The sequence below is a fragment of the Antedon mediterranea genome, chromosome 6 (genome assembly GCF_964355755.1).
Source record: "Antedon mediterranea chromosome 6, ecAntMedi1.1, whole genome shotgun sequence".
NCBI classification, from domain to species: domain Eukaryota; kingdom Metazoa; phylum Echinodermata; class Crinoidea; order Comatulida; family Antedonidae; genus Antedon; species Antedon mediterranea.
In genome coordinates, this window is record NC_092675.1 from 3,263,941 (window position 1) to 3,287,164 (window position 23,224).

General features: G+C 32.8%; 2 protein-coding genes across 3 annotated transcripts; both read right to left on the minus strand.

Moving 5' to 3' along the window:
• Nucleotides 1-10,785: 10,785 nt before the first annotated feature.
• On the minus strand, nucleotides 10,786-18,418 carry LOC140051831 (neuronal acetylcholine receptor subunit alpha-10-like). The gene is made up of 6 exons (XM_072097153.1): nucleotides 18,325-18,418; nucleotides 15,423-15,562; nucleotides 14,961-15,005; nucleotides 13,701-13,810; nucleotides 12,653-13,200; nucleotides 10,786-11,979 (listed from the first exon to the last, which is right to left on the minus strand). The coding sequence occupies exons 1-6, from the start codon at nucleotides 18,416-18,418 to the stop codon at nucleotides 11,405-11,407; spliced, it is 1,512 nt and encodes a 503-aa protein (XP_071953254.1). The 3' UTR covers nucleotides 10,786-11,404.
• Nucleotides 18,419-18,960: 542 nt separating this feature from the next.
• Nucleotides 18,961-22,857, minus strand: LOC140051447 (dehydrogenase/reductase SDR family member 11-like). Of its 2 annotated transcripts, none has more exons than XM_072096668.1 (7): nucleotides 22,297-22,857; nucleotides 21,124-21,333; nucleotides 20,761-20,855; nucleotides 20,227-20,347; nucleotides 20,007-20,093; nucleotides 19,832-19,897; nucleotides 18,961-19,239 (listed from the first exon to the last, which is right to left on the minus strand). In XM_072096668.1, the coding sequence occupies exons 2-7, from the start codon at nucleotides 21,316-21,318 to the stop codon at nucleotides 19,198-19,200; spliced, it is 606 nt and encodes a 201-aa protein (XP_071952769.1). In that variant the 5' UTR covers nucleotides 21,319-21,333; nucleotides 22,297-22,857; the 3' UTR covers nucleotides 18,961-19,197. The 2 variants fall into 2 exon arrangements, with proteins under 2 accessions (XP_071952769.1, XP_071952768.1); XM_072096667.1 differs by lacking the exon at nucleotides 22,297-22,857 and adding an exon at nucleotides 21,831-22,106.
• Between the last annotated feature and the right edge of the window lie 367 nt (nucleotides 22,858-23,224).

Below are 23,224 nucleotides of genomic sequence, written 5' to 3' on the forward strand. Positions count from 1 at the left end.
TGTCGTCAGTGGATATGAAAAATAAAGATGGAAATTGAAAAAAAAAAGAAAAGAAAAGCTAAGCTCAGTTAAAAGAAGTGACAAATGTGCAAACCGTAAGTAGTATTAAGATAATTATATTAATGTTTGATAAAAAGATTAACTTAAAGAATATTGAGTTCCGTCGGTGGATATAACAAATAAAGATGAGAATTGAGACAAAAAAAAGCTAAGCTCGGTTAAAAGAAGCGACAAAATGTGTAAACCTTCAGTATCAGATAATTTACTGTTTGCTGAAAAGACTAACTTAAAGAATACATCACACAAATTACTTGAATAGGTGAACAATGACGACCATACAATGCAGTTTACCAACTAAGAATAATATTATGTGTCCTAAAAGGATTTACAATGACCATAATAACTGACAGTGGAACTAAAGTAAGGCACTATTGTGTAATTAGAACCACCAAATAACAATATAATGTTTTAATGAGGATAAGAATATCTAAAGCAGTGAATGATTTTCCGTGAAGGCTAACATTAAATGGATTATGATTCGTGCTACATTAAGATGTTCTTAGTCGAATTTACTAAATTGATTTCTTAATAATATCCTTATTTACATGTTAAACACAGTCTTTTAAATCTCTTTGTTAATGCTTCTGAATGAAAAAGCGTTTGCTTAATAGGAATTGATTATGCAAAGTTAATTAATTAGTTTCTACAAACGAAACAATGAGTCTGCCAGTATGTGGTTATACATCTAACGAATACTAAAATCAAAACATAAAGAAAAATTATAAAAAGTGAGGTAAGCCAGTATAGTTAAATATCTCAAACTTTCTTCAGAAGTTTTTTGACCATTGCAATGCATCGACGTCAATGAATAACTTGTTTATAAATTCATAATTACTACTTTCTTTTTAAATTTAAACAATTTTATAAAGATCAATGTATTCTCTAATGGCAAAAATATATTGTATAGTAAAATATATCCAATAAAATGAACATTTGAATTTTAATACGGTACTAAAATCAAGTAAATGAGGAATTGTTTACTGCTAAAAGAGATCAAATTTAATCATTTTAATTGGAAAGTTAACAAAATATCAGATCCCAGAGTTGTATTATTTGTTTCGTGTTCTTAGAAATCCAAATAAGTAAGTTGCAAGTAAAGTTTTTGTTTGTTCATCGAATACTTTTTACTTATTTCTTTTTTATTTATAAGATCAACAACATTTAGTTGCAAACATTCTGTGTGTTTGTTCGTTTTAAAAATCAACATGCAAGTAACTGAAACCCGTAAAGTTTGATTAGTTTGACGCAAATATGCATTGTTGATTTTGGTAACCGAGCAAACTTTTTAACAATAATAAGAATTAGTAATTAAGTGATTGTTATTGTGGGGTGCTTTATCTGAATAGTACAAATTGTAAGTAAAGGGCATCTCATTGAGGCAGGATTACATTTGACACCAACAAAATCACTCAATTGTTAGAAGACGTGAACAACCCATCGATAATTCAAAAGGACAACACAGAACCCTTTCAGAAAATTGATTAACAGCATTAAATCGTAACGTACATTATTCTAAGAGAACGTGTAGATATAATAATCGTTAGAATCAAGAAAAGAACAACAACAACAATTATGATGGTTTTTACGTAATCCTGTTCCGCGTTGTTAAACCTCACCTGCGACGGCTTACAGTAAAATGAACATTCTAAGCGTTCGATAAGAAGACGCGAGATAAGGGTAATTAGTACACCGGCTAGGCTGATGGTTTTTGCTTTGAATGAAAAAAGATCGAATTAACCACATCTTTAGTTAGGCTAAGTTGATGTTTACTTAGTGAGGTAACGGATGATCAACTGTTTAGCATTTGTTTTGTATTGCATTTTCGTCAATTTGCAATTTTAAGTCAATGATGAGATTCGGAGTTTTAATTCAATGCAAACTAAAGTTATGAGCCTAAACCTTGCTTTTAGTGATATAGCAGTACAGTATAAACAATATAATTAGTGCTACACAAGGTGTAAGTTTAGTCATAATTAGGATTAAAATTTATATGTCTATCTCTCCGGACTAAAACAGCAAGACAGCTCTAGGCCAATGTTCTAGAGTATTGGAAGCATCTCCAGAATAATAGATTTTTTTTTTGTAAACCAGATATATATCTGATTGTGAGGGCGTTTGTTGTATGAGAGAATGTATCTGGTGGGTGAAAATCTGTGATAATACCATACATGGCTCTGTGGTCTAGTGGTATGATACTCGCCCTGTAAGCGAGAGGTTGCAGGTTCGAATCCAGCCAGAGACATTTTTTCATACAACTAAAAAATACGGAACTTTCGCCAATGAGCTATGCTCGACGCGATTATGAGATCATGTTCCGAATATGAGCACTGTTTCTATAATTTACAGTATGATTTATATATATATATATATATATATATATTATATTGATACCCACAGCATTGTCATTTTTTTCAGTAATTTGCCTTTGGATTTATATTATATAGTATTAGGCCTATATATATTATTAAACATCGCTTACTGGCAATTTTTACAGTCCGGCTTTAAAGAATAGGAAAAAACGTTTTGTCTCAGTTTCTATCAAATTTGTAGGCAAAAACGTATTAATTTGGTTGTTAGAGTACTAAACCATGCAGGCCTATATGAAGCAAAAATCATTCAAATATGGAGAAACATTATCAAAATAAATAATATTGTAATATGGATATTGAAATAAAGTTGGTGATTATTAAGGAGGAAAAATCGTTTACGGGACTATAAAATTGTTTTTTTCATGAATCTCATAAAAAAAAAGCCAAAATGTTTTGGGAAAATTTTAAAAATGACCGAATGAGAATAGTTTGAAAGTCGTAGTAGATACTGCAATAACATATCTTACGGTTTCATTTGGTTAAAGCATGTTAGAATTACAACGTTAAATATTTATTAGTTACATAAATCTGGACTACGTTGCGTTATCCGGCATTTAAGATAAGTTGCCGTGTACACAAAAATGGTAAAACATCGGAAACACACCCGATTCGATATAAATTAGTTATTTCCACAAACACAGCCTACAATAAAAAAAATGATTTTTTTTTTGACCGTCTATAGATATCGGTAATACATGTATGATTTCTGTATTATATATCGTACAACAATGATGGTAATGTAATTATGCTAGTTAATATAATAAATGACAATACAAACAGTTTGACTTACTTAGAAATAGATTATAATAATACTTACAAGGATGATGCAGTCATTAATAAAATTGTGTTTTCTAAAATAATAAAATAATTTAATAGTACGTTGCATTATGATACGATGTATATCATTATATATCTAGACTAAGACAACAACATTTCCAATAACGATAAACCGCTATCGCCATTACTAATAAAGACACAAACGTTACACTGGTTAATTTGTTGTTGAATGCATTATTCATTTAGTACATGTTATCTGTAACATTATTAACTAGCAAACGAACAATGAATTAGTGAGTAGAAAGACAGCAGATTTAATAACACATTACACTGCTAAAGCAACTATGCCTCGTTTAAATCCAAACATTTAACGCGTTCGCTTATCCGTTATCATATCAAAATTTAATTAACATATTTACTAAGTACATGATCACGACGTAATTATTTTATGATAAAATACGATAATCCATGTATTTTAATAATATCTATTTTGATTTAATCTTCATGTGATTGCATTAAGTTTACACTGTTAATGTAGCGCTCGACACAAACTACCACATTTACCTAAAAGAGTTACATTGTTTTGGTACCTTCCCATACAGTTGTTTTAAGTTAAGTTTGCTGATACAAAATTCGAGATTTTTACACTAGGTCTAAAGTTTGCACAAGAAAGAAATAAGATGTGTTTTTCTCCTCTTATTGGTATTGATGCATTCAGAACATACAACCACAGTTATATAGATACAAAAGTAAATTTTAGTTTATTTACAGAAGTAGATATTATTTTTATTTTGCAATGTTGGATTTACTGTACACGAATAAGTTCAGACTGCAACTTCTTTTTATTTATTACTTTACAATGTGAAATGATAAATCAAGCAAAATTATCGTATCATCGACTTAGCATTGCCGTGTATCGTGTACGACGTCGGTGCCGCTGCTTAAAGTTGGTCTAACTGGACATTAGGCCTACGAAACCTTTCAAAAATACTAAAACATCGTGATCTAGAAAAAGTACAAAGCCTATGTTCATATACATCTGTCATGGGTTCACAGTCAAGAAAAGTGCATTTCTCTATACAATTTAACTTATTTGTTTTTCTTCGTCAACAGAGGGAGTAACGTTATCATAATGTCTCTTGGGAGTGGATTGTAATTTTGTGTTTTATTGTAAGGATTGATTCTCAGTATCAAATAGAATATATGATCGACAACTGAAATGTATATACGATTAAACATGATTCTATTCATACTCAACGCATTACAATTCAGTTGACAGGGGGATGGATTAAGCCAGCGGCGTATTAGGCCGTCGAATAAAATATAACAATTTTAGCAGCATAGTCCTAGTTAGTGTTAGTCGCAGGTAAATATGTGTTTTGGAAGTTGTCCCACCTGTGTAAATGCCTAGATCAAAGTTTTTGCTTTACTGTGGGTTGATCAAATTCCAGTCTGAAGAGATTTTGAAACTGGCACAATTGAATCTGCTAAACCCGTTTCAATAACATAATTTGATTGTGAGGTATTGTACACGAATGCTAGTGATACGAAGTGAATTAACCACATAAAGGAAACAAAGAAAGCATGTAATCATAGCCGACAGAGTGGCCCTTAGTTAATAAGATAAACTGTTTGTTGATATTGTTCGCGTTCATATTGAAATTATCAAATCATTAAATTTTCTGTGTTCAATATTTAAACCAATAGGAATAGAAATGCTTGGGGCTTTAGAAGAATTTAAGATTGAATAAAGGGGTGTAAATCAACTAGGCGGTACTACTTGCTAAGCGCGTCAATATTGATATTAGTAGACGTTGTTAAATTAACTAAACCCGAATTTACTTACCCAAGTGCCTTTTGTAAACTTTTAGATGACATATTTGTTATATTGATAAACGATGTGACACCTATTTTTAAAGTAATAATAGACAGCTAATTTTAGCTAATGTTTTTCTAAAAGCATTAATAAAGAACAATTATATATATATATATATATATATATATAAATAAAATTAAAATTAATTAAATAATTTTCAGTGTATCACCGGGCGGTTTGGAATTTATTTCTATGCCTGTTGTGTTTATATATATATAAATATATATATACCAATTAGAAAATCAAAAACATTATTTTTCATTGTATAATACAACATTGAATTCTTTGAAATATATATACATGGGTTTCGTTATTTAAATTGCTTGGAGCATGCGTGTGGATTTTTTTTTCAGATTCAATTCAGCTTGAATTGCAAAAATAAACGTACTGTATTCTACAGACGTGTATATTGTGTAAATGGGGAAAATGTTTGAAGTTTACTGCAGTACTTTAATGTAACCTCGAAGATGGCGCTGTTCTATACAAATTTAGATTTAATTCTAGAAACCAGAAAAGAGAGTTAATATTATCCTGATAGCGTATCATATTACATCAATCGTTTTTAAAACTAAAAGTTTGGAGATGTACCGTAATTTTGTTATATAATAAAAAAAGGGTGCCATTTTTTCACATCAATTTGTTATGTATCTTAACATTTTGTATTAATAATAATTATGTATGATAATATATAGCGATAACTGAATATTCTTTCAGAATGTATCAATAGTTAAATGACTATTTAATTGTAAATAAAATAATGTTCTCTCATCTGTATTTACTTTACTTTTTGCGTATATATTTATTACCGATTATAATACTTCTATCATAACAATTTCAAATCATTTTGATTTGTAAAATTGTAAAATTTATAGTATATAATGATGCTAACAACGGAATAACAACATAATGATAATTATTAATTTCGTTAAATTAAAAAATACAATATAATATCTATAATTCCTAAAATAATTAAATAATACAATGCTATGCTACAATCCATACTTTTTAAAATACAATGTTTAACAATGGAATTTATTTATTCTTACAAACAATTACTTTGTCATATTTTCAAGAGGAAATTATAGATTGAAAAACAACCTTGAGAAAATGAATTCAAACATTATTATGATCATCAGAAATCTGTACAAAATACAAGTACAACTGCCACAAGATTATTAAATCGCCAAATTGTTGCGTGATTTGCAGCAGCAATACATAGCTGCTAATCAGCATCGAGCACGCATGTTAAACGCGCGTTAAGATAGGTTGAGTGGGTTATTTTTACGTCACCTTTCTAAATATTTTAAGGCTGTTCAGAAAATTATGTTTGAAGTGTGTTGATAAGTATCTTACGATGGAAATTATTTTGAAATCGTTATAACTGATTTGTTTTCTAGAAAATAAGTCTGAAGTTTTATCGCACGCATTATCAAGCAAAGTAACAATCATTAAAATGTTTCTTTTTACAATAACAATAATGCTTGACACTATTAAAAACAATCAATAGCAGAGAATAATCAGAACCAAATATTTTACAATATATAAATATAGCTATATAGTATGTACTACAAGGTGGGGTTACCCAATTTCATACTGTATGAATACCAACAAGGCCATATACATGGCTGCAGTCGCGTGCTCAAGTTAGTGTTTACCGACCAACCGAGCGACCGACATAGTGAGCTGTAGAGTCTCGTTGCACGCGACTAAAAATGAGTAATTTGTATAATTATATTTATTATCAATATGGTCATAATTAACTTTATAATAATAGTATCGTAATGCATTTAAAAAATGTTCTCAATATAGACATATAAAGTCAATAAACGTTGTATTATACCTATTGGTGGCGCTATACCAACCCATCGTCGTCATGGGATAAACAACGCCAGTTGAGAATGAAACCTGATAGGTTTCGAAACGTACTGTAAGTTCGCTTATATCATTTTTTGGTTGTTCTAAAAGAAATTTAAATTTTATACTATAATACTTAAACTTGAAGCTAAACCAAGAAGTTTTTCCTTTTTTTTTTAAATGTATCAGCTCACTTTAATTTTAAATTATGTTTTTTTTTTATGAATTTAAAAGATTAAAAAATGATAATGACACATGATAGGCAGGATTAAATTCCGTAGCCTACTTCTTTCCATACCAGGGGCAAATAGATTTAAATAAATAACGAAACAAACTTATTTCAGTAACAGCGATGAGATGGATTGGAATTTTATGAGGATTTCTTTTAAATTAATAACAATCAACAGGTGACACTAGCTTTTTATCATTTAAATTTTATCAAATGTTTGTTTAACCACCCTGGCCTTTGCGCACCCTGCCATCTTCAAAGCTAATCCAATATTAAAATGACAAATCTATCGTGCAAATTTACAAAATGCAACCCACCGCATTCTGTGTAACCTGCACAATGAAACCAGTTGGATATACCCGACTACAGGTTTTACCTACGACCCATCTTAGTGACTCGTTAGTTTTGACATCATATTAAATTAAACAAAATACGATCCACATAAAATATGTCTTAGTGGAGCGGCTTGATGTTTGGGAACTCCCCGAGCATCTTGGCTAAATGTTATGGTGGTCTGTTCACGTTCTTCCACAGTGTATTGCACGTTCCGGGAGTCAGTGAATATTTTGTTTCATTTAATTATTATAATAGCCATTTCAATATGTTTTTATTTGGTTTCATTTTACATTCTATTTTTTATAAGGCTGCAAAAGGTTGCACAGGGGCTTTGTCAACAAGTCATTATAAGCGGTAAGGCAGAGCGCCCCCTAAGAAGTTTTGCACAGTATGGTAGCTTTTCGGTACCCATCCTCCAGCACATGACAAAATGTCCCCAGGGCTACACAAACAGAACGTGACAAAGTTGTATGTGTTATGCATTGATCTCAGTTATAAGGAAATTATTTTATTGAAATTCATGTCAGGGTTACGAAAGTAAATCATGAATTAGACTTTTATTTATTAACACTAATTCAATTATGCTTACAAATGTAAACCAATTGATTGGCCGTTAGGCCATTGCAATTTTTGTCCCAAATTAAACTAACGTTGTTCTTTTATATGCTCCCGCCAAAATTTAAAATATGGTTTTTGTGAAATACGCTATGATATTAAACACGGAAGACTAATATTCCCATCTTTGACTGGAAAAAATCAAACAGTTCATCTAAAAATGGGTTTAATAAAATAAAATAAATTTATAATTAAATTTATTTAAAAAAAAAAACTGTCTCGTTTAATTGCTTCATTGATTATTTTGACATGTTTACTGTTTACAAATGAATCTTTGTTTTATCGTCTGCTGGGTGCTAGATCACGTGGAAAGATGTGACGGTATGACCTCACGCTGGATAGCGCGTTAGTATAACATCTGACACCTGACCCTAATGCCAACAGTTCAGCATCGGGATATCCGACTGTTTGCGCCCCGAAGCAATCTTCTTCCACTTACTTCTATCATTTGTTTCCAATTTCCAAGATTAAAACATGCCAATGTATTTTCGTTGCAAATTTACAAAATAAACATTGTAAAAAATCTACTCAAAGGTAGGCCGATTCAATTTGCTTTCAAAATTGAATCATATTGACGAAATTCTAGCCCTCTGGCTTCTGGGCATATCCGATCAGATGAGGTGGAACACGACTGAAAGACATAGATTTTGACCGATACGACAAACACAAAACAACCCGACGAATCAGTATTCAGTTAAAAAATGACGGGAGCCATAACCATATTACTGTACAGTTTTACTTGCGAATCAGTACTATTTCAACAGTATATCATATCGTATATAAAGCCATGTGCAACTAAATCGTTACGGTTTGTGAATAATAATAATAATAACAGGATTTTAATAGCGCACATACCACTCAAGAGTGCTCAAGGCGCATTAAAAAAAAATTAAAAAAAATCATACAAATGCCTGACAAATAAAATGCAATTTCTTTTGTTAAAGTTATTTCATTTCATACATCTCGTACATATATAATAATTATCTAATTCAAAATAAAGCAAAGACGAAACCTGCTCAATGCTTCTCATTTTAATAATAGTAGCTTGTTTGTCAGAAAAAACATGTCTTAATTGATCAACTAGGAAGAGCTCACAACTTCATGACAGATTTGATGACGAATCAACCAAAATGGGGAATAATCAATTTAAAGTGTTTTACCTAATTCTACAAGTCAATGTTTGCCATAGTTTGATCTAGAATGACAATAAAAGCAGGGTGGTCATTCGTCAACAGATACCGCAACTTACGAAAAGTGAACCCAAGCTATCATCTAAATTCCTAGCCGTGTTTTTACGCAGTGCTAGATGCCGGCTGCCCGGCGAGAAGGCAAAGTGTACCGCTGAGGTGCATGGGTGGGTATTAGCATCCGGAATTAAGTTGATACTTCTTCCTAAGTGGCCACTGTGCACATTCAGTTGAAGACGATTAGCATGCAGGGAACAGTCAGAAACTAATAACATTCTAGAGGGCGGACTTTATAGACTGCAAATTAGCAAGATATGCTGTGTCATTTTATATCACGAAAAATCGATAAATTCAAAACAATAATTTAAAGATGTATTGTCCCTTTGACTAATTCCAAAAAAATAAAAAATAACAGATTTCGAAAAAAGGTGGGTCATTTTGAAGTATCATAATAGTTATTAACTATCACCAAAAATTTGTCGAAAAAAAAAATCATTTAACTGAAATACAGACGTTTTTTTGTTTAAAAAATAACTCTGACTTCCAGTCAAAGTTTTCGATCAAAACATACCCCATAACTCTGTATGCATAATCATAAACTTCCTCATGATCTGTGTGAAAATACCTTTTCTGCCGTGACGAGTTGTAAACAATCCTAATTAGCATATGCATAATGCGTACTCGTGGTTTGAAATCTTTGTTTACTTTCGCTCGCGACGATTTTCCAGACGAAATGTAATCAAACTAATTTACCTGTTAATTACGTAAACTTGTTGCTTTTGGCTCGAACTTTCAACTTAAAGTGAATAACTGTAATATTACTTTGATATGGCCAATTTAAATTTAGAATATTTTGACCTTCATTTTTTTGTGTTTCAAGGGACAATACATCTTTAAACATAGAACATCATCAAAGGGTGGGAACTTTCAATGCAAAAAAACACGTTTTACCAATTAAAATTTTCTAGGCCTAATAATCTATCACGTACGCTCACACACATACCGAAATGTAGGCCTGAGCATTCTTTTATTCGACCAGAGCTAGTTACCCGCACATCGCTCACACAAGACAACGAGCCTCAGTAAGAGACTCTAAATCGGCCACATTATTCTACATTAATTCCTAGCCACATTAATTCCTAGCTACATTGTAATTCCAAGGCTGAGAGGTTGTCTAAAACTCAACCCATTAAGTAACCAGTGGTTTGATTTAAATGAATGACTCCGTTACATACCTTTATAATCCGGACAGTCCATGTCTGGAAGTGGTAGGAGTTAAAAATATTTCAACCTCATTTGCATATTACACATGGGCACATGGATACTTTCGGGTACCTTGTTTCACGTACCTATTCGTTTTAACAGACTATAGAGATATTATAGTGACTATACATACTTTGGTTTTTTCAATACAATTTATTTACTATGTTAGTATTTTTTATTTCGGCAAACCATAACAAATATATACACTGTCACTACTACACTATTCAATTTAACAATATATCTTGTATGTCGGTATATAGCGTAATGCATTACGATAGGGGGTATAAGTTTCAGGCCCGTGTGTAGAATAATCCTCCAGTAGCAAAAGTGATGATAAGCATGCTTATACTAGCCTATGTTATGTCGAACGATGGGTGCATATTTTGTGGAAAAATGTGTTCTTGTGTGGAATAAATGAACCCTATTGTAAAAATCTGCTTGAGATTTTAATGTTAGGGCAACACTATCTTAATGCATTACAATCGGATGAATATTCACCACGTAAATCATATTTATTCAGGCAATCAAAAGCACATGTTATTTAGTTGGTTGAAATTAGTTCGCTACATGTGTAAATGCACCGAGAGCTACATTGTGTGACGATATAGAGGGCGCGCTATGGGTAAAGTTTGATTTTCATGAAATCGGAATTAAATTATGCATTAAAAAGATTAACGTATTCTTCTCAGACGTCTTTTTACGGAACAGGAAACCACAATGCACAATCCAAGAGATTCATTAGTACTAACAAATATAAGTGTACATCAGTGACGTTAAAATATTACGGAAAGTGTATCATAAGCATACATAGGATGGTGGTTACGTTGTCATGAACACATTACATAACAGATTTATTAACGGCAGCTAAAGACAGTGTTATAACGGTAATCAATAATTGCACGATACCAAATAAAATCATAAAAAATCTATCAAGAATCGTGGCAACTTCCATCCATTCGGTGACTCGCTGTTTTCTTTCAACATCCGCACGAATCAAACCACCAATAGAAAAGACACATTTCGTCATGTTCTGTATGTACTTTTCGAACATGCCAAATGAATGTTCATGTTCTGACGACGATCCGAAGCTATCGGTTGACGGCGAGGTGTTCATGTCTGCTTCTGTGATGAGAACCCCGCCATTGTCATGTTCAAACACAGGATTATCAACCCCTTGGTTGTCTACTTGTTCCTGCTGCTCTGAAACTGACGAATGCGAGTTGTCTTTCGTTTGTTTAGATAACTTCGCGACACCATTATCCATGTTCAGTAAATTAGCGAGTTTGACCAGTACAAGTGTGTGCAGCCATTTTGGAACTTTGGTGCTGCTTCCGTGGTGATGAATACCAAGTATGATTACTGTGGTTGCCGTACAGATGCCAACCAAGATAATGTTTAAAATGAAATACTGTCCTGTAAATAAAAGACATTATGGGTTACGTTGGAATCCTGCTTAACCTCTATTTATTAATACATTAGTAAATACTTATGCATGGAGAGGTGGGGAGGGGCTGTTGTTGTAAGTCAATTGTCCAATTATCTGAATCATCAATAAGGCCATTCTGGTACTGGACTGCAATTACACGTAGATGTACTGTATAGTCTCCAAAAATACACATTCTATTCATTCTGCATTCATTATGTAGGGTCTTCCAAGGGATATTAAAAGTAAACTAAAATAACTTTTCTACGTCATTGTTTGGAACTAACATATCTATCTATTGGTACTATTACAATTTCCCACATTTGTGGCCAGCAGACACCTCTTTTTAAAAGACAGTAATGATACATACAAGTTTCATGTCCATAGTGATAAACATTTTTTCATGTGAAGTATTATAATTCCAGGTACATATAGACAGTATGCTATTTGTGTGTATTATAAGATATGCATTTTGTATATTAATCAAACTCGTACAGACACGCATGATCTTTCCTACACCTGTGTGTTATCATAAAATCTTCCTCATTCAAAATATAGGCTAGGTTAACAATATTAATATTATTATTACCTTTACGCAATTGCTACCTGACGTAAATCATATATTAGATAATAAATAGCTGAAAAGACAGCCGGTCGACTTACCTATGAGTGGCACAACCTTGGAAGTTGGTGGCATAGTTTCTGCGACTAGAAGCAGAAACACATTCAGAGCCAACATGATGGTGATTGTAAGGGTGACTTTCTCTCCGGCGTCTGACGGCAGGTAAAACCCAAAGAGCACCAGAGCGGAGATTAAGATACAAGGGAAGATTAAATTTAATAAAAAGAATAGTGGTTGGCGTCTTAGAATCACTTGGAAATGAAGCGAAGGATACCGGTACTGGAACTCAGGACAGCATGGGTAATACTCAACATCGCGGACAATTGGTGCACTGACCAGTGTCCATTCTCCATTGGTCTGGAAAGATGTTGTATCACCTTCTTTGTCCGGACACGTGATGTTAAGTTGGTTCTCGTGGTATATAAATGAACCGAATGTTAACGTGCAATTTTGTTGGTCAAACGGAAAGAAAAGTGGGTCAAGTTGGCACGTGCTCTTGAGAATGGCCGGCGTGTCCCACTGTACGGTACCGTCAAACGAAATGCTTGCTTTGGTCTTCATTATGCCGTTGGTGAAATCTTCATTTGCACTAAAATGTAAACGATTGACACGTATTGTTTAAACATTATGGTAAAACAACATGACATGGTCACTGTAACAAACTCTTTTTGTTGAATACATTATTTGTAATTTAATATCGAACCAAACAGAGGTTGACATGCATTCTGTATGAGAGTAAACTGTCGATATCTTTCATTTTCTTTGCTATGTGATGTGGCCCAACCTCCCCTTCCTTGTTTGTCACTGCAGTACATAAGTCAGCGTCCCAAACACACATACGAGCTATTTTATTATTTCAACACGGTAGAAGTACTCCATAGCTTCATAAAAATCGCAATTACTACAATAGTATTCTATTAATATTATTTTCATATGTGTGCGATCGTTTTGTTTGTAGTCTAACCTTTATGTATTATAGTGATTAGAGGGTCCCAGTGGAAAGCAGTGATATCACTGATTCTGGATTACCCTCTTTAAAGAAGACTAATAACAAAAATATATATATCGATGTGTTTTACTTATACTTACTTATTGTACATAGTAATATCAGGGAGCCATATTAAAGACGAATCAATCACAGTGGTTGTAATATTGTCGAACTCTTCTGGATTCCATGTTAAAAAATAATCAGTCCATTTCTATTAACAAAATGAATTCATAAAAACATTTAATAATGAGTGCTTTGAAAGGGTTAAAGTGCTGTGATAGATTATCTAAATGTTTAATATTGTTATCAGTTCTTACTAAATTAATATCTACATATCATTATATGATGGATTTATGCATTAATTCTATAAGGCAATATAAAAAATTGACGAGGAAACTATTACGTCCATAAAATAAATTGAAAAACCATAAAGACGATTTAATCACCATCAAATACGCCTTGTTTATGTCTTGGTTTATCAATAATGACGTTACACGATTAATAACTATTTAGTGATCAATATTCGAGAGGCAGGCACTTTTGATAGCAGAGTTTTCAGTTTATCTGATTAATTTAAATTGTGGCCTTGGTGCGTTATTACGATATAGATATCCAATTCAAAAGAACGCTAACCTTCGAGGTAATATTTAACTGAAGATTCAAACATTGCAAAATTCGATGATGGCATCAAAAATTCAATCAACGTCTTTTAAATATCAATCAATCGTTGTTATGATTTGTCATAAGTGGGAACTAAAACTTGCCTGGATGATGATCGCTCACGATAAATATCTATGTTCTTATAAATCATAATTCATCGTATTAATTTTGGTCTATTAATGGAAGGTCGTTGAGTGCCACGCGAGGGATTGCACGGCGTTAAGAGGATTGTTTGGTCTACAATTTCCATTGAATTTTAAAATTGATATACAAAACATGATTGTGTATATTGGTGTTGAGTATGTGTATGGGTTTCTTTTACTCTCGTGGCTTGCGTTCACACTAATCTTTGTAGCAGTACATAAGGGATTGAAGGCCTATACAATTCTGCCTATTTGTCCACCAAATTTAATAAATGTTTACAATGACCTTTGTATTCCAACATTCGTTAAGCGTGGTTCCCACTAGAACGCCAGGCATCGACGTATCGACCTAAAGTGTTGTATTGCGTAATCAAAAATGGGAACCGACGACGCAATAGTTCTGCAAACATTGCAGGTTTAATTTCACGCAGGCGGGGGGAAAGACAATTATTAGAAGGGCATTTGCATACGTTGCGTAGATTGCGTTACGTTGCGTCGCTAGTGGGAACCACGCTTAACTGCTAATGTGTAAGTTGACGCACAACTTTCGATACTCACCTTATTAAACCATACATTTGTTGTCATTATTTGGTTCAACTCATCCTGAATAAAAACAATAACTTACATTAATGTTATAGATGCTATATCATGCTGTATCATGCTATATCATGCTGTATCATGCTATATCATGCTGTATCATTCCATTTTGTTCATAAATTTAAATGAAATAGAAACCTAATATCTTGAAGAAAAAAATCGACTACCAAAATGATTGCATTACGCTAGAAATAAACTAAATTGATTCATATTGTTTTAATTTCGACTGTAGAATTGTTGTGTCACGTTTAATATTTAATAAAGGTACGTGCCTAGAATATAAACTATTGACCAATAAGAAAAGCTAACGCGTCAAAATGACCACCAACCAGGTGATCCTATGTGCAAACAAGCGAGTGAACAACCCAACCAATCATCAACAATCCACCATCCACGTGATTGATTTAACCAATCACCACCTACCATATCTACGAGCTGAACGACCGTGAGGGACATTTCCAAGTGAATTGTCTTGGCATAGTTTTGAACGGGACGAACGTCCTTACTATACCCATCCAGTAACCGATCCACCAGCCTAGCTTCTTCAAAGTCATTTATAGCATCTGTGGAAGTACACAATAATGAAATATCAACTTCTAATCAATATATCTAGAAATGAATTACGAATGATAAAGTATTTATTTTAGGTAAATGATGATTAAGAAATATTGAAATATGTATTATTATTTTTTTAACTTCACAATCTATTATATTATAAAAGTACTATCAACAATTTTTTACCGAAATACAAAGATGTGAGTTGTGGGCTTAGCATTAATGGAATTGCTAATGGTTTAGCTGCCTAATGATGTATAAATACACAACAACAACATTTAAGAGCAACATTGTGACAAGTGTATTTGGTGCTAAAGAGAGTTATAACCATTATTAAATCATCATACACTTATCGACGACTCGCGTTTAAATAACAAACCAAAGATGTATACAGGTTATAATAACAATCTGGAAAATAGATAGCCATTGATTGTTATTGGTAGACAGCTCTAAACAATGAATTATCTAAGAGTTGGTTCAATATCCATTAATCCTTTCAAGTGGTCAATGCGAGTCACGTGTCACATAATCAAGGCACGCTTATGGCTTTCTATTTAATCAACGTTAAATCTTGTCGCCGCATTAGGGCGTGTCAGTCCAGCCTCTTGACAACCACTTGAGCAATATTCCAACTTTAAATCTTAATACCATACTTTTTTCGGCGATTATACAATCAATTATGAATATCAAATGACAATTGATTTTGGTTGATGAGATATTTTATAGTATGTAGGTAAGGTGTTTTAAGTTTTCACAACAGTATTTAGCAATACATTATTAAATGGGGAATAAGTATCATATAAAGTTTCAGCATATGTCCTTCAGAATATCATATTTTCAATAATCATAAACTATAAACTTTATCATAAACATCGTTGAATAATATTCCATAATGTATATGTACTTTAAACCGGGAAGAACAAATTCCACTCTTCCCTGATCAAACTAAAAGTACTTACTGGTTTAAAATGCCTAGAATTATTAGAATGTCCTTTAGAATATATATATTTTAATTATTTATAACCATTATTGAAATAGTATTCCAAAATATTCTGCTCCCAGTAGTTATACTTCCAACGACAAAAACAGACAAAAAGTAAATATATACCATACGGTATATTATTATTGTTTATTTGTCTCCATTTTTTCCCCTGTCCTTTTTGTTTTAAAATTATTAATGCAATTCAGCCTTTGTTGTCATAGTAATAGTTTTACAAATCGCGTTTTTGTTTAAATAAATAAGAACAATTATTTGGAATTACATATTGGAATAACATAATAAAAGATAACTATTTGCATGATATCAAGACAAATTATATGAAAATGTGGAGATATAAAGTCATACTTTTTAATTTTAAATAAAATGTTAGTTTTTGATTTATTATACCACCATTGAAACAAGATCTAATTTTATTTATAAAAAGTGAACCGGGAAACAGACATCATTGTTAAGTATATATTGGGTAATAATGTAAAAAAATCTATAATTTGCTTCAGGTGTGTTTATTTTGCAAATTAGATGCTCGGTGCTCTTGTCTTTGTCTTTGTTTCCTTGGTTGCAATGTCTTCTTGTCTCGTGATTGTGGATAATAAAGCTTTTAGATGAAATACAATTTATTTGAACGCCTCCCTCGAATAAACTCTCCCATAGAACATCATTAGGAATAAACGCTCCCTCGAATAAACGCCCCCTCGAATAAACGCCCCATAGAACATCATTAGGAATAAACGCCCCCTTGAATAAATGCCCCCATAGAACATCATTAGGAATAAACACCTCCCTCGAATAAACTCCCCTATAGAACATCATTATATGAATAAACGCCCCCTCGAATAAACGCCCCCATAGAACATCATTAGGAATAAACGCCTCCCTCGAATAAACTCCCCCATAGAACATCATTAGGAATAAACGCCTCCCTCGAATAAACGCCCCCATAGAACATCATTAGGAATAAACGTCCCCTCGAATAAACGCCCCCATAGAACATCATTAGGAATAAACGCCTCCCTCGAATAAACGCCCCCATAGAACATCATTAGGAATAAACGTCCCCTCGAATAAACTCCCCGGGCGTTTATTTATTTAATTTCATTTTATTTGTTTGCCAAAAAAACTTTGAATCTCTATAACTCTTACGTCAGAATACTCAGCTTAAAATTTATGACAATTATATACAGTACGGTACAAAAAAATTATTTTCTCGAATAAACTCCCCACCACATGCACTATATACACTATATTTTCTTACAACACATTTATATTTGTAGGAGAATTTATTGATTGATCAGCATGAACTACAATTTATCAAGCAATTTGATACAATGTTTGCTATATTTTATCACTTCTTGATATTACTTAATAATTTGTTAAAATATTTTTGTTTCATGTATTCGAATAAATGCGGTATGTTTAAAAGTAGGCCCATACCTGGAAGAAACATTTAATATAGAAGAAGTCTTGGAAGGAATTTTTCAGCAATGATTTAAATCTAATCATCAACAAAAACTTTTAAATAATTTAGTCCCATGGGTTTTAGGTAAACCAAAATATTCTCAAGTTGAAACTACAGATTCTAAATAAAGTGAAACATAAACAGACTATATTGACTTACAGTTTTAACATTTTGAATAGGTGGCGTCCTTTTAAGGCTTTCAATTACAATGATGTATGGATTAGTTATAGTAGTGACTATCCACCACTTCCGTTAGTGGAACAACCAATTTTCAGATATCACTAAATCAATTAATAATAAATTACGGTACTTACCTACAGAGAACCAAGTAAAATGCAATAGAACTAAATACAATGTATTAAAGTCCGATTTAAAACATCTTAAAAGTACCACCAGAAGTGCCACCATGACTGTGTGTGAAATGAGGTCTAATAACTGCAGTAGTATCTGTTGATTCTGGTTTTCATAACTCTCTCTTGTCTTCCATTGATTTCTTATAATACCAATAGCCTTCAATTAGAGGCGTCGAGGCCATAGCATAGATTTCTGTCTGTTTTAATTACATGCTTAAATGAATGTTTTGATAATTTATGTAATAAGAAGTCTGGCCGGTATTAATTTAGAAAATACGTGAATTTGTCAACGTTATTGACGGTCTTACGAGAACATAGAAAACGTGAATGTCGCCCTCTTTTAGAAAGAGCAGACCGGTTGAATTGTGTAATCACAGATTTGACGTACGTCATTGAGAACTCGGATAGGCCTATACAGGCATGGTTTTCCGCAGTAGGCACTTATATTCAAGAGGACGGAATCATTAGGAAACTATATCACACGTGAAAGCTATATTACTAAGGTTGACAGTTTTGGGATTTTGTAAACTTGACTAATTTATAGGTTTATGCTGCTCGACTCAAATCTGGTTTAAAAAAAGTGCAAAATAAGTTGGTGGGTGTATGGTAGATAATATGTAATACCATTTGTGAACATAAAAATCTGAAATATATACAAATATCTGTAATACATTCCATTAAACAACATAAATGAAGGCCTACATTTTACAGAGCGTACACGAACCCGTATAAAACACATAGGTACAGGCATACAGTTTACGATTAAACCTATTTAATATTGTGCAAAGAGATATTTAATATGTTACTAATAATGTTTTCATGTTGGTATTGAGCTCATCTTTCTTGTTCTATTGGTCGTATAAGAATGTCATGAATCTGTATAAAAAAGAAAGAAAAAACATATTGTTACATTGGTTGTGGTTGTTGGTGGGAAACAGCGCGTTTCTTTAAAATAAATCGTAGGCCTACCGTAATATCATAATTCTACAATCTGTCTGTTGGGAGGTAGAGGTAATAAAATGAGCCAGTATGGTTTGTTATGGGGATCCGCACGCTTGAATAATTAAAACTACAGTGCTATCTTTATAATCTTACGATTAGACCTGGCTGACATTATGCATAATTGCAAGACAGCAGGATTTTGAAAACTCGGTAATTCTTAGAAAATGTTTTTGTATGATGGTCAACCTAAAACTACAGGGACATTTGAATTGAAATGTTAGTAAATAAACATTTTTTAGGAAAATAATGTGTAGCTGTTACTTATTATAGTGAATCATAAACTGGCTCAGCTTACCCCAGACTCCACTTTAACAGTTTATCCATTTATTTATTTATTTATTCAACGTTGTTTTACAAGGATAGCTTTAGCAGCAGTAGGCCTACAGCTGACTTGAAGTTCACCTTTTATTCTAGGCCTATGAGTATATGAAATCGGTGTAGGTCCTATATAAGTGGACATAAATACCTGACAATAAGATGGAGCATGTAAAGCATGAACCAACGAGTTTGCGATATCGTCAGCTTCAAGATTCTAAAAAGTTAAGCGATACGTTACGACATGATAGGCCTATGTTCGCTGCACAAAAATAAATACAGTAGTTCAGTCCTTTCATAGTCAATCTGGAAGTAATTGGCATTACCTTCATTTGGTTGTATATTTCATTCCCTTCTTCGTCCCCATGTGTTCTGATTGCAAACTCTGTTCTTACTATTCCCGGAGAAATGCTCTACACAAAAATGACATTTTCTAGCTCAATATGTTATTGAAAATGTCATTGATACAAATAAACTTGACAATGAAATACGAATTGATGGAGATAATTATTTTTATAGACGTGAGCCTGTTCAACACAAACTCACCGTGACTCTAATGTTAGATTTCTTTTCACGTAGTTCTTGGCGAAGTCCTTCCGTCATGGCTGTAACCATGTGCTTTGTTCCAGCGTAAAATCCTGAACCAAATACTCGATGTCCACTTAAACTATAAATTCAAAATATAGTTTTAATTAACAATTGGTTGGAATGTCTGACCAGGAAAGATTTTTATTCTAATCTTGATGACATAGGGTTATAATGCTAAGTAATAATGGCACAAAGTGAGTCAAAGAGTTTAGTGTCTAGAGCAATTGCAGATACCGTACCGGTACCGGAAGACCAGCATTTTAGATATGATATACTGTAGAGCCTACATTAGTCTGGGTTCTAGGCGGGGTTTTGATTTAATATTAGTAAAAAGATAAATAGTTTGGCACAATATGGCGTTTCATACGTATACTACTTGAACCAGGCCCGATTTCAGGTTTAAACAAACATCGAAAAACCTCGAAATAACTACAGAGACTTGGGGCAAGTTTAGGCCTACATGTTTGTTTGCCTGCCTGTACTTACGCATACCTGTTAATGTGAAATATGTGACCGTCGTCTATGCCTCTCTCTGTCATTTGATAAATAGACTCTCTTGTACAGATGGCAAGAGCCATAACGTTGATCTAAAGTAAAAACAGTAATAATGTTCGTAGTATATTGAATGGATATACCATAGTATTTCGTCACGTGATATTCAGTGACCCTCCCAATGTGAATTTACTTTTCTATTACTTGTCATATTAATTTAGGCCTTTAAATGACAACTGCAGAGGGCATATAGGCCTACTGAAAAATAAAAATAATTGGTATCATTCACAAATAATAATATAACAACTTATATAGCGCACATATCCACTAAAAGTGCTCAAGGCGGTAATATGAAAGACTTACTTCAAGCATATACCGCCAATATTCTGTTTTTCCAGACGTAAGGGCACTACTCTCGACCAAAATACCAGCATTGTTAACACAAACATCAACTCCACCAAATTTCTCCTTGATCTCGGAGAACATATCAGTTATTTCGTCCTCTTTACTGACGTCACATTTTATTGGATGGAGTACACCAGGAGCATGTGGTTTCATTTCGTCTGCAATTGCCTTAATAATGATGGCTTTTGTAAATAAAAACACAGAATTTCTTCTAAAAACAATTCTGTCTACAGAATTATTTAAAAATAGGCCTTCAAATTACATGAACATAATTTCTTTTCGAACTACAGAATTTCTGCAAGGTAAAAATGGTGTTTACACAATGGCTGCATTTTAACATTATACATGTCCCAAATGGCGCCCCGTACGTTGCAATGCCGCGATGCTAGGTTCTGATTGGTAGATCTCAACAATCCTTACCGGCTGTTACATTGGTGAAATCTGTTCATTCTGTCCATATGTTGGTGAAAATTATTAATGAAATAATTAAAATGACTACTTAGATGCATTTACCTGTACATTTGGTTTAATAAACATATTGTGATATATAGATATTTTTTATGTTCACCATCAAAAATTTTGAAAACAAAATCTATCTGGATGAAATTAGTCAAGCTTACGACTTAGGACAGTATTGTAGACGATTTTGGCACATGATACCCTACCTTGACTTTATCGATACCATTGTTAGCACACCCTACTACAGTCATGCCATGTATAACTAACTTTCTTGCTATAGCAGCGCCAATCCCTACAGATGCACCAGTTACTAAAGCTAAACGTCCAAACCAACGTCCTGCCATGTTTATTACTTTGCGACAACAGTGTGGCCAGTGATATGATATGCAAAAATTAAGGACAGATGGTAGTTTGTGCCATTAATGCTTTTCTGTTCTAAGAATAATTACCATAATATGGCAAAAATGCAATAATAAAAACACAAACAATTGTAAATAAATATAAATTAATTTATTCTTTTTAAATGCATTTTTTCATGTTTTATAGGCCTACCGCTAATAATTTTACGATAATTAATAAATTACGCATAAATAACAATGATAACAAATTGGTCGATTTAACCTTCGGTCCATCATTTTGAAAAAAAACAAAACAAAATAAAATAACACTGACCAGTAGAGAGTAGGCTTACAATTACATTTCTGTATTTTTCTCAGAAATGTCGCGTTTTTGTTGATTTAACAATTGACGATATACAGTCAAGCATTATTGGTAAGCGTTCGCACCGGGACGGTAACAAAGGGACGGTAATAATACAGCGTGATGGTTATTTCCTAGCTTATACGCATGCGCAGATCAATATTTTATGCAAATTACCGATTCCTTTTCGTCTATCGTCCTCTTTCGTTTACAAAGGAGGACAACAATGTTCAACTTCTGCTAATCTATAGATTAGAACAAAGATTGAAATGAATATACAGACCTCGGATTGTCTTAAAACGATAACACTATAATAATAAACTTTAATAAAGTATATTTAGTTTTAATTATAACATTGTATAACCAGAATGATAATTATTCCTATAAAGCGTGGTTCCCACTAGCGACGCAACACAAGGACGTAACGCAACGCAAGTGAATTGAACAATCACATCACAAGCGATGGCTTATTCGCTTGTGATTGCTAACTGTCTATAACTTTGCATGTCATTGGTTAAAACGCTTGCGTTGCGTTTACGTTCTAGTGGGAACCAAGCTTTAGAGGCATGAAGCGGACACATGCAACGTTCGATGGTGTATAATTTAAAACAATATTTTTTTAAAGAAATAGAACTAAGTGATAGCAATTATTGCTAAAATTGATACATTAAAAGCAAGCAACAGGTATTTACAAAAGAGACTCTAATAACATTCAAAGTATAACATTTGTTGTACTTAAACCTGTTTTCACTAAAATTTAAAAAAAATTCTTTTCTTTCTCAATAAAATTGGCCTAAATAATATAGATAAAAAAAGTACTTTAAAGTAGAGCCTTGCCTACACTATCAAACTGTATGTGACAAAACATGTGTCGATGTCGTATCACTACCATATTTAAGCA

Bases quoted from the DNA above. Each gene is read 5' to 3' on its own strand.
- LOC140051447 (XM_072096667.1), bottom strand. From the start codon at position 21,968: ATGGCAGGACGTTGGTTTGGACGTTTAGCTTTAGTAACTGGTGCATCT. The intron at 20,348-20,760 runs GTATGCGTAAGT...TTGAATTTATAG, and splicing joins CACATATTTCACATTAACAG to TTTAAGTGGACATCGAGTAT. The intron at 20,094-20,226 runs GTGAGTTTGTGT...ATTTTTGTGTAG, and splicing joins AATCTAACATTAGAGTCACG to AGCATTTCTCCGGGAATAGT.
- LOC140051831 (XM_072097153.1), bottom strand. From the start codon at position 18,418: ATGGTGGCACTTCTGGTGGTACTTTTAAGATGTTTTAAATCGGACTTT. The intron at 13,811-14,960 runs GTGAGTATCGAA...TTTTGTTAATAG, and splicing joins CAAATGTATGGTTTAATAAG to AAATGGACTGATTATTTTTT. The intron at 13,201-13,700 runs GTAAGTATAAGT...TTTACATTTTAG, and splicing joins GATATTACTATGTACAATAA to TGCAAATGAAGATTTCACCA.